Source organism: Raphanus sativus, chromosome 5 (genome assembly GCF_000801105.2).
Source record: "Raphanus sativus cultivar WK10039 chromosome 5, ASM80110v3, whole genome shotgun sequence".
Lineage (NCBI taxonomy): Eukaryota > Viridiplantae > Streptophyta > Magnoliopsida > Brassicales > Brassicaceae > Raphanus > Raphanus sativus.
The window spans coordinates 2,238,216-2,250,132 of record NC_079515.1 but is presented as its reverse complement, the minus strand read 5'-3'; the positions used below and the strand labels follow the sequence as shown (position 1 = coordinate 2,250,132).

At 33.1% G+C, this 11,917-nt stretch overlaps 1 protein-coding gene and 2 long non-coding RNA genes across 8 annotated transcripts; 1 reads left to right on the top strand and 2 right to left on the bottom strand.

The window, feature by feature from the left end:
* Window positions 1-8: 8 nt before the first annotated feature.
* On the top strand, window positions 9-1,402 carry LOC130512658 (uncharacterized). Of its 2 annotated transcripts, XR_008946230.1 has the most exons (5): window positions 13-394; window positions 512-536; window positions 622-713; window positions 818-901; window positions 1,002-1,402. It is a non-coding gene; the product is annotated as an uncharacterized LOC130512658 (long non-coding RNA). The 2 variants fall into 2 exon arrangements; XR_008946229.1 differs by having other exon boundaries at window positions 9-394; window positions 622-901.
* Window positions 1,403-3,825: 2,423 nt separating this feature from the next.
* Window positions 3,826-5,782, bottom strand: LOC108863562 (uncharacterized). The gene is made up of 7 exons (XM_018638024.2): window positions 5,456-5,782; window positions 5,215-5,370; window positions 4,898-5,096; window positions 4,605-4,804; window positions 4,363-4,515; window positions 4,081-4,273; window positions 3,826-3,993 (listed from the first exon to the last, which is right to left on the bottom strand). The coding sequence occupies exons 1-7, from the start codon at window positions 5,747-5,749 to the stop codon at window positions 3,989-3,991; spliced, it is 1,200 nt and encodes a 399-aa protein (XP_018493526.2). The 5' UTR covers window positions 5,750-5,782; the 3' UTR covers window positions 3,826-3,988.
* Window positions 5,783-8,811: 3,029 nt separating this feature from the next.
* Window positions 8,812-10,564, bottom strand: LOC108861852 (uncharacterized). Of its 5 annotated transcripts, none has more exons than XR_001950923.2 (7): window positions 10,146-10,564; window positions 9,756-9,825; window positions 9,633-9,655; window positions 9,444-9,545; window positions 9,299-9,347; window positions 9,120-9,208; window positions 8,812-9,046 (listed from the first exon to the last, which is right to left on the bottom strand). It is a non-coding gene; the product is annotated as an uncharacterized LOC108861852 (long non-coding RNA). The 5 variants fall into 5 exon arrangements; XR_001950924.2 differs by having other exon boundaries at window positions 9,299-9,344; XR_001950921.2 differs by having other exon boundaries at window positions 9,299-9,545; window positions 10,146-10,277; window positions 10,364-10,564.
* Between the last annotated feature and the right edge of the window lie 1,353 nt (window positions 10,565-11,917).

Sequence of the window (11,917 nt, the reverse complement as noted above, 5' to 3'; positions counted from 1 at the left end):
ACGAGGAAAGTTTGCCGTTTTGTATTCATTAAACAAGTTTTATGATTAGGTTTTCAGAGTTCTTCTTCTTCGACCCTCACAATCCCTGCTTCTTTTCCTAAGCCTGTAAAAAGATGAGTCTCTATCAACTCTTTACCTCCCGTCTTTTCATATCTATCAATTCTTTTAATTGTGTTCAACGTATACCTCTTAAAGTTTACAATAAATATTTTTTTTCATTAAATTCAATTACAATCTTAAACTCTCCATCTCCCTTCGGATACAATGAAACGGAAAATTTACTTCAACCTCTATAAATTGGGAGAGGGTTGATAGCAGGATGGATCTTCACAGGCGCTATCAGCTTATTTTCTATCTTCAATTGGAGATGGAGCTGCTCATCCTCGACGAACAGGTATGATTCATTTTCTCTGAAATTTCCTTCCTACAAAGCCCAAAGAGATCTATCGAGTTGCTGATCTGCGTGTAACCATTTGATGAATTGCATCCCGAATGATCCCAAAACAATCAGCGCCTACCTCAAAACACAACACTAGGTATCATATTTTTTTCTCTCATCTCCTTTTTAGCCAATAACAAAATAACTAGCAAAGACACTAATCTATGAACTAACTTTCGCAGATGATGAGTAAACCGGCGCCCAGGAGACCTCCGCAATGTGATGTAGATGATCGGAGGACACTGAAGAAGAAGAAGAAGAAGCCTGCAAAAATGTCAGAGGATGCTAAAGCATTGAGCATGATTTGACAAATGTTCAAGTACTGCTTCATTAGTGTTTCTCCTGCCACTCATGAGTTTTGTATTGTTTTAATCTCAGTACTGATCTTTATGCTGGACGTGACTATGATGACCGAGACATGGAAGCGGGATTTGACGATATCATGAAGGAAGAGAGTCGAAGGTAACAACAATATTTTGATCATGAGTTTCTTTCATTTGTTTCTTCTTATATATATATATATATATTGCTCAACGGTTTGTGTTGGACTTGCTCAATGCAGTGCGAGAATCGCCAAAGGAGGAAGATGAAATGGAAGCAAAGCTGATCGCAGAAGAAGAAGAGCGAGAGTGACAGAGAAAGTTGTGGAGGCTGAGGCGTTAAGAAAAAAAGTTAGAAGAAACCTTTTGATCTTTGTCTTCTTTTTATATATATGACTTAGAGTTTAATCTTTAGTGCTTCTCTCGCTCAAATCTCTTTGACCGCTTGAGGCACAAGAGATTTTTAACTTTCTTTTTTCAAATTAAGAATCTTTTGTTCTTGAAACTCTACAATTAGGTTATAGATTGGTTGAGTCACTTGAGGAATCTGTTGATGAACTTCCAAAGTTGGTGAAAGCTTGATTCTTTTTCTTTGTATAAAACCACAGAATGATAAAAGAGTAAAAGAATATATCTTTATTAACGTGGGAGTTACTTTAGTTTTACTTTCCTACAAGTCCCAGTAACATGACTTTTGTGATTCTTTTATCATCTTTTCCTCTTAAAGATCTTTGTTTGAGGTTAAGAAGAAATTGTCTTCCTCTTGCAACAGAGTCGTCGAGATGTTATTCTCCTACTTCTTCGACTCCTCTTGAGGAGAGCTAGAGACTATTCGAAGCTAGCTTAGAAATCGTGGAACCATCCTTTCTTTCTTTTGTTTGGTATTATCATTCTTTTCCACAATCTAAAGATAGTTGAAAGTTTATGCTATGGTATAATTGTCTCTTTCAGTTCAATACATTATAAAACTTGACTCTTTTGGTTTAATTTAGGTTGGACATTCAAACAGATTCTTATAGCTTTTCTGGATCATTTATGTACTCCAGTTTGATTTTTGTTTTCCAGGTTACTGGTGATTTGCAGATATATAATTATAAGGTATGTTATAATTCACATGGGATACATATATGCGTAAATGTATGTTTTTGTAACATAATTAAGTATTTATTATTTATATTTTAATGGACGATAACGGGAAAGATAAAAAATGTTTATGGAGGGGAATGTGTCACCCATGAAATGCTGGTAGAAAGCTATCGAACTTTTTTTTGTCTGTTTGGGTATTAAAGCATAGCAAAACACGTGGTTGGAGAAGAAGTAAAAACTATATAAGATTAGAATAGTTTGCTTAAAGGATCACTCAATCACAATCATCTAAAACCGAATTATGGTCCATTAGTCTCTATGTGATCTGCATATGGACTAATTACGTAAGGAGAGTCGTATAAATTGCAATGGACTAGAGTTCTTTTCATAAGTTGGTCCCGTTTAAGAAACATATCAACGTAATGGTTGTGAGAAGCAACACAAATTAATGGTTTAGAAACATATCAACGTATTCATTTGAGACTTTTTATATAGAACAACAACAATGTTAATGACCCCGCGCTTGCGCGGGGCTACGCCCCTAGTACTATTAAAATAGAAACATTTCTCTGTTGAACAAAAAAAGAAACATCTTCTCTATAGAAATAAAAGTACAATTTCTATCTATCATAAAAAGTTACACTAGGTCCATCCATTACGTCTTCGTGGAGGTTGAACAACAACAGTGCATCTCCTTTCTTATTTTGGTTTCGCTAAATCCACTAGGAATATATAAGTAGTTAATACTCCCTCCGTTTTATAAAAATACATATTTTGGGAAAAAGTTTTATTTCAAAAATATACATTTTAAAACTTTTAATACATTTTTATCTATTAATAATATAATTTCAAAAATACTAATTGCATTTACTGAATTATTGGTTTAAAATGATGGAAAATAGATAATCATTAAAAATTATGCATTTAATACTTAGATTTAATATGTTTTATTAATTTGTATGAAAAATCCAAAACATGTAATATTTTGAAATGGAGAAAGTATCTCTTTGTATGTTTTTGCCACATTTAACTATAAAGACACCAACTTTAAGCAAAAACAAATATTTACAGTTTAGTATATCGATTTGGTTAAAACCAGTGACCGATCATAATGTTTTTGTAGTTTTTTTTTTTTTTTTTTTTGCTAAAAATGTTTTTGTAGTTGGCTAGAGTAAATTTGAGGTCAATGACGAATCCAGCTTATGTATAATAACATGTCACATTCATAAAAACATTTCACTTTCAGTGCTAGTCAATTCGTTCCTAAATCAGGATAGTAGTCAATATTAAGTTATGTGGGCTAAGCCAAGCTCTAAAAAACCAATAGTGGGGGAGAATCCAATAAAATATAATAATATATAGTTGCCAATCCATTGATAAGATAAAGATAACAAAACTTATTCATACATTTTTGGTTAGTTATTCTAGTTTTACGATACATACTACCGGATAGTTAAACTCTAGTGTCGTCAAAAAAAGAGAGGTTAAACTCTAGTACCACAGCTCTTCACAGCTTCGACGTTGCTTCCTTTTTTTTTTGTAACACCGATGTTGCTTCCTCCCTATGGTTTTTTGGGTCTATTTCACATAGTTGACTGTTGGTCAATGGTTTCAGAGTCAAGTTGGTTTTGTATTGGGCTTCTTTTAAATTCTTACCCATTTCTGGATACATGAGAAATCTGGGCTTCCATATATTCTGGCCCACGTTCTAGTCATTTATGAGATATCCGAGAGCTTGTACTCTTGTAAAGGCTTTACTCCACCGGTAAGGAAGTGCAAACCAAATACCATCAACTTTAAAGTAAACAAACACAAAGCTTCGTTTTACATTAAATTAGTGTCTCACTAGAAGTTTAAATTCCACACTTATTGTTTGCTACGAGTTTGTTACTGCCATGTCTCAGACTCTCAGCCTAATTTACCACTATTGCCATTCAGATCAGCCCGATGACATTTAATTAATTGGGATCGTACCGAGGATCAAAGCATAACAGAAGTCTGATATTAGTACATATTACAACTCTTGAAGAAGTCTAAAGGACACATTAATTGATTTATTCCCTACAATGAGGTCCACCAAAAAAGATCAAGATAGATTTTAAAACAAAGATAACTCTTCTGCTCCACTTGGATACTCACAAGCTCAATCTGCAATTTAGTTGACAACAACAAAAAAGTCAAATACATAAAGAGACCAAAATCTACAAAAACATTAGTTAGATAGATAGAAATTACCTTTGGATTTTGGAGCTGGCCTGCAAAACATGGCATGATATTTCCGTTGCCAAAACTTCCTCTCCGTTTTTGCTTGATACTCTACAGGCTCCTCCTCCGGAGACTCTCTAGCCATGAAAGTGATGTACAACTTGTATCCGTTCACCCTTGTCAGATTTGCCCGCACTATTGATTCACATGTCACACTTGTTCCCTTACAAAAAACAAAGAGTATGATTTAAATATAGGCAAACCGTGTGACGTACATGATTAACATTTGAGAGTATAGTTTTAGTTACAAACCTTGATGTTGTTGAGTTTTTCAAGAGCCAAATCTACCAGGTTTTGCATGTGCTCACGGCCTGTAAGCTCAATAGCGGGGAAGTTTGCATCAAGATCAACCTGAGAGAAAAAGACTGTTTCCCCACGGTAGGTTTCTCCATCCACGTGGAAACCCTAAACACAATGGTACCTTCAGGATCCATAAATGTTGTATAATTCTTCTCAGAGTGATTAATTTTATCATAGAAAGATGTGTCGATAACCTTGCTAGGGTACATCTTTGGTCTATACAGACGCATTCGTTGAACTTCCTCCTCGATGGGACACATCCTCTCTTGGGGCTGGTACTCGGATTCATCATCAAAGCTATCGACCTCCCATGCTTGGTCACTTCCGCGGCTAGATGCATTACTATCGGTGGAAGAATCACTTACACAGTCCTCGTACCTGGGCACGTGTATAACTGGAGGGAAAAAAAAAACATATGTTTACACATACACAAATTTGAGATCAAACAAAATGCTTAATTTGAAAGATGTGTGGAGAAGTAATAAACCTTTTGGTTTAGGAGTTCGCCTGCAGAAGAGGGCGTGGGCTCGTTTTTGCCAGGGCATCTGTTCTGTTTTAGCTTGGTATTCGATAAGATCTTCTGCATCAGGAGTCTCTCTGGCCATGAAGGTGATGTAGGATTTGACTGAACCGGAGACTCTGCAGACAACAGCCCTCACAATATTTGCGCATGTAAGAGACAACCCCTGTTGACAAGAAAGAGCAAAAATGGAGTAACAAGAAAGAAAGATTGTTAATTTCAAATACAGTAAGAATTATTATATCACAAGAAGAAGAAACATTTGTTTCAAATTAGCCACAAACGTTGATTTTGTTGTATTTGTGCAAGGTCAAATCAACGTTGTTTTGCATGTAGGCTCGGCCTGTAAGACCACTGTTAAAAGGTTCATCAAGATTAACGGGAATGAGTTCTCGGTAGGCTACTCTCCCAGGATAGTTTTCCCTATCCACGTTGAAACCCTAACATTTACAACAAAAGATTTATAATTTATATGTAGTGATCAAATAGAGAGAGAGAGAGGCAAGGCAAGGGAAGAAGGTATACATTGCTCTCGTACATCTGAATCCTGTATCGACGCATCTTTTGAGCTTCCTCGTCGTTTGGGTCGATCTTCTTATTGGGTATGAATTCATGTCCATCTTCGAAACTGTCCACGTCCCATTCTTGGAACCCCTCACGGCTGGACACGTCGCCGTCTGTGTCCTCCCTATCATCCTGGCCCTCTCCGCCGCTCCCTGCGTCACCAACATCTTCGATTTCATTCGCTTTGCGCTTCCTCTGAGCCGTAGATTGTTGATTCTCCTCGGAGGTCTCCATCACGGTATCGTCTTGGTCCATGTTTCACAAGTTAACCCTAGATCTGGAGATCGATTGAATCTAAAGAGAAAGCTAATAGGGATCGGGTATTATTATTGTGCCCTCAGATTTGTAATATATTAAGAAAACCCCCAAAACAATCTTTTATTTCGTTTAGTAAAGCTCAAAGAATCGTTTCGAGTTAATTAATACCCAACATTTTAATTCGCTTAGTTGAACCCAGCGTCACGATTATCATTTTTTTGTGTGCCAAATTTCATGTTTCATTTCTTTGTTTCCAACATTTTAATTTGGTGTCAATTAAACCCCCGTCTCAAGATTCAAATCTTACTCAAACTTGATATTTGTTGTTATTTTTATTGACTTTTTATCGACTATCCATTTTATTAAATCTAATTTTGGCTCATTGTACAATTGTTTCGGAAAATGACAATATTCAACCTCATTTAATTTATACTAGATCATGATCCGTGTGACCGCGCGGATTTTATTTTTTATTTTTAACATATAATATATATTCTATAATAGTTGATACAATTTGAAATTTGTCCTTTTCACATAATGTGGTTTTATATAGTTTTGAGTTTGTCTAAAATATATTGTTTAAGAACAATGTTAAAACTGTTTTTTCTACTAATAATTTTTCATTGGTGTATTAGAGATATACAGTAAAACTCTATAAATTAATAATGTTGGGACTATACCAAAACTATAAATTTTTATTAATTTATAGAGATTATTAATTCATTGAGATACTAATTGAACCAAAAACTCGATTTGAGACTATGAAATTATATTAATTTATAGAGATATTAATTTATATATTATTAATTTAAAGATGTTATATTGTAACTGTATAGTGAAAACACTAATATAATATCAACCAATACGATTTGGTTTTGACATTGTGTTTTTTGGGATTTTTTCTAAAAGTTTTGTGAATGTCCAATGATGAATATGAAGACAAGTACTTGTACACACATTTTAGTGGGATAAAATGAATATTTTCTAACCTATTAAGTCAGATATAATAAATACAAATTCTCTTGACATCAAGATTTTATGTATAGTAGAATAAACTTGGAGAAGAGGGTTTTCCATATTCATGATTTTTCAAATCTGACAATTTGATTGTGAATATTTGATTGTAACCGAGATTTTAGGCATAGTAGACTCAACTTGGTGAAGAGGTTTTCCAATAATCGTTTTTTTAAGTATAAATTGATGTTTCTGTTACTGAAGTAAGTTAGTGTATATTCAAAGCAAACCTCGATTATTTGAACATCTAAGAAAATATATTCTGATATCTTTGTTATTGAGTTTCAAAAGTTCTATATAAAGCTATTTAAAATTTTAAGATTCATCAGTATTTGATTCCAAATATTTTTTTTTAATTAAAAGGGGTTTTGTATTTAAGATAATTATAGTTTAATGATGGGAGGAAACATGTTCTTAAGTTATTTGGTTAATTAAAATCAATTGTTTAGGAAATAGCCAGACCAAAATAGTCAAAATTGTATAATGACTGGCTAAGGATTCGTGTAAAAAAAAGATTCATATAATATTTGTATCTTTTTGTCAACCTACTCAGTTTAAGTTTGTATAAGTTGATGACAAAAAAAAGGATTAGCGTAATATTTGTATTTTTTTGTCAACCTACTCGTGTAATATTTATATTTTTAATAACATGTGTAATATTTATTTTTGTTTCTATCTATTTATATTTTTATTTTTAAGAACTTAGACTCGTGTTATATTTATATTGGAGATATTTATTGTATTCATTTGACTATAATAAAGGAGAGGGATTATTATATTCTTACTATGATATAATATAAATATGATAATGTGATTATACTCTAACGAAAAGAATATATATCTTGTTTAATAGATGCATAGACATAGATCTTATAGTGGAGTTAAATGATAGATAGTTGATATTAAATTCTTTAAGGAAATATTTTAATGAAAGGTTAGATTAAGAATAATAATGTGATGTCCAATTTAAAAATCCACATAGAAGAAATTATAATGTTTCTGTTTTAATAAGATAGATAGGAAAATAATACAATGTGCATGTCATCAGCCAGATACTGTTGGGTAGAGTTTTACGGAGTCAGGTAAATATTCAATTAAATCAGGTTTCAATATCTAATCTTTACTCCCAAACAAAGGTCCAACATTGATTTGCTATTGACCAAACTTTAAACCATGGTATAATTTGACGATGATGACTTGGATCGGGGTGGTAAAGAAAGCCAAATATATTATATACTAGGGCAAATCCGCGCTACGCGCGGGATTTGATGTATCAGGTTTTATGAAAAGTAAATTTGTGTAAATTTTATTTTAGGTTCAGTTGATTGTGAATGTGATATGTTAAATGATTACTGTCTTCACCAAATTCCAATTATACAACTAAAAATGTCATGAAAGCATTCTTAGTTGTTATTTGAAGCAAAAAGAAATGGAAGAGGTGCTTATGCCTAAATGCATTAGATTTTTGTCTATTAAATCTAATGCATAGAACCCAATTCATGATTTGTTAGACTCAGCATCATTTGAATCATTATTTGTTTTAGAGAAAATATATTTTTTCATAAAAACCAATGAATTCAAGAAATAAACATACAAAAAAATCTATAATTAGTGTATATAATTTAGTCAGCTGTCGTTCTAAAGATTTATATCCCGAATACTATCATAACACGAATTTGTGATTTCCAAAAATATACTTACATTTCAAGTAACACAATTCAAATAGACATTAGGGTCATGTTTTATATCTTAGGTCTTAACGATGAATTAGGATAGAATTCAGTTTAAAAAAAATAGGATGGAACAAAAATAATGAACGCAAATACTACATTCGAGCTACAAATAGTTTTACTATTTTTTTTAGGGGTGAGAGAGGTGCATACAGTCTGTATGAGTTACGTGTGATCACCTAGTGTCGTATTTCTTTTTTTTTATGAATTGTGAACACATCGTCTGTTGTGTGTAAAATAGTAGGGAATATTTGTGAAGCTTGACCTTGTAATTCTTAAGTTGTAGTCGAGGATCAGTGTGTGGTGTGTTTAAAATCGTGGAAAAGTATCAAATTAAAAAAAGAAAACTTTTTATACAATGCATGTGTCTTAGAGACTATGATATTGATCATCTACTCTACCATAATTTGTTTGAAGCTGAAAAATCTTACATAGTTTCATTAGTAAACAGTTAAACATTTCGTCAAGTTTGTACGTTAGGTGTCTCACTATATAGACAACTCTTTCTTTATGTCATCAACACAATTCTCCCCGAAAGAGCTCAAAACACCTTGCAGGAAGATGGGGAAATAATTAGTAACTAAAAAGGAACAAAAAATGTATTTAGTATCCAAGGAACTCACCAGTTAATGTACTCTACACCTATAGCTGCAACTTAGTCCGAGGTCTCTCTTGGACACGGCTTCTACAAAATATCATTGTAACTGACAATCTAATACAACATAGGCAAGCATAAGAACCTTTCTAACAATTTATTATCAGTAGAGATATTAATCAGATGTAACCAATATGATGTTCTTACAATTGAAAAATCGAATGCAGGAAACATAGCCTTGTATTCTGTAAAGCTTCTTCGCATGACACATGGATGATCACCATGCGTTCATAAAAAGGGTTCAAATACTGATCAATCTTAGACTACTACTAAAATCTAATTAGTTGTGTACCATAGTTTCTCTGCGTAGCTCAGAAGGAAGGAAAGGTGGGCTGCATATTGAAGCCTGAAATGGCAGGACGGTCGCTGCTCCCAGCTTTGGCCACCATAAGCTCTGTTGCATACACTCCATTAGTATATTTCCGCCTCTAAAGGACCAACAACAGTTTGTATATTTCAACATTCAATGAGTTTTAATTACCTCTGCTTCCTGCACAACATATACTACAGTTTTTGTGAATGACATGAGATCGATCTTCTTTAACTTGCAGTGCATGCTTCATTTCAGAACTTAAGAATCAAAAGCTTAATAATAGAGACTCACTGGGTCCGTAAGCTTAACAGCAGTGCATGCTCTGTCTCCAAATCAATAACGAATACATATTCATGGTTGCCTGAACATATGAGAATTCAATAAAACAATCAACAAACTGTTTGAAATTGTATGTTAAACAAAAAAACAAACAGAAAAACTTGGTAATAAGGATTCATCATGACTGAATGCCCGAAAATATAATTAGAAACAAATATAAAAACAATCACTAATCTGTTATTGATTGTCTTATTCAGAATATGTCAACCAAAGATTTTTTTTTTGTTCAAACAAAGATCTAAACAGGAATGGTTGGTAACAAGGAGTAAAGACAACAGAAACATTAAAGTGTAATAAAGAAAAAAATCTAGGTACGAACTCAAGCGGAGGAACCAAACAAACCTGGGAATCAAATAGCATCATATCGACTCCCATTAGTTCGCCACCGCGTCGGACGTTCCTAGCCTCCCAATAACGGAGAAACCACACTTGAATAGTGGAGCAGCGGCCGGTTTTCAAATAAAAAAAGGAAGACTGTAACATTAGCCATTCTACTCAAAATAAGATTAGTGGTTTGTGAAAACGAATGCGGAGATCATTCTCATAGCAAGAAAGCCTACCTTTTTATAGTCACAATTCCACCGCCTCTCAAGATTAAAGATTGAATTGAAGAGAGATCGTGGGCGATGGATTTAAGCAACGACTTTAAGAAGATGAACCGTTGCCTTTCAGATTTTTAGGATGAAGATGAAAGAACGCTTTCGAAGCCATATATCGCTCTTGTACGGCAGAGATGAAGAACGGGTTCAGCCCTAATTAAAACGCCGCCTTTCACACTTATATCAGTTCTCTATTCTGTGTGGATCCATTAAGCCCAACATAAAGCATGTACACAAACAGAAGCCCAAATCCATTACCCATTCGATTAAATGAAATGCAACACTTTGAAGACGGGACACATGTCGATTTCACAGAACATTAATTTGTGACCTGGACGTTTCCGTGTCAGCAGGAGAGAATCAACTGTTCTTTATATATATAGATGTGTTATGATCCTATTAAAAATAAGAATAGAGTTATTGTATCGATGACTGATTCCGATGGAAATATATTCCAAAACATTAGCTATGTAGGTAGTTTAGTTGGCTTTCTTTTTTCATTTCTTATTTTACCCTAAACGGGCTTTTAAATATTAGACAAATCTATAATGACATGAAAAATAATATTCTATGAAAAAGTGAAAGTAAATCTAAAAAATTCTGATTTAATTGTATTGATTTTTTTAGTTGGTTATCGCATGTTTAATTTACTTTTTAGCTTAATTGTTAAATAGAAACCACTATCAATGTTTGGCATGTTATAGTCTTATAAATGTATAAACTAACATCAAAAGTACTGTATCAAAATGTAAATATCAAATACTGTTTTGAAATATTAATAAGTAAAAGTTTTATTAATATCTAACATAAATAATAACACATGAATGTACATATGGTTGCAGTTATTTTATAATTATTCTTAACTGCAATGGTTTCTAGGAGCCTCGTAAAGTTTCTATGGTAGAAAACTTAAGGGCGATATTCTTCACTAATCCTGATTCATGATATCATATGTATTTCAAACTATTTAAGCTTTTCATGCAGCCTTCTCTGGTACAGTGGATTGCTCTAAATATTTTGTCTTTTGTTTCATTGGATCGAGATTTGTGATTGTGAATAAGAAGTCTTGAATGAGCTGTGGTCAAGTGGTAGTGAACGAATGTCGGACACTAACACGTTTTAGATTCAATCATCCTACTATGCGAAACTAAGTCATATAGTTATATTCATCTAATACAAATATGAATCCATACTTTATGATCCATTTGAATGCCCTAAAGAAAGAATCCATTTGTCGGCTTGTGACTCCATGGATTCAACCAGGTAAAATAAAATTCTTTTACAAAAAAAAAGAATATGAAGTCTTAATTGTTCTGTGTTTGGTTTTGACTTAAGTTTCATGTCTATAATTGTTAACAGTTTCAAGGTTGAAAATTTAGTAAAAGCTTCCAGGACTTCTAAACTTCTAAGTGAGAAACTTACCAATCTACTTCATATATACTATGTATTTAACTAGCAAATGTGTTAATGGTTAAACTTTGTAATGTGGATATGATCGAACTTTTGAAATTTTAC

Excerpts from the sequence above, each read along its gene's own strand:
- LOC108863562 (XM_018638024.2), bottom strand. The coding sequence starts at position 5,749 with ATGGACCAAGACGATACCGTGATGGAGACCTCCGAGGAGAATCAACAA. Across the intron at positions 5,097-5,214 it reads ACAAATACAACAAAATCAAC|GGGTTGTCTCTTACATGCGC; the intron begins GTTTGTGGCTAA and ends TCTTGTCAACAG. Across the intron at positions 4,274-4,362 it reads AAAAACTCAACAACATCAAG|GGAACAAGTGTGACATGTGA; the intron begins GTTTGTAACTAA and ends GTTTTTTGTAAG.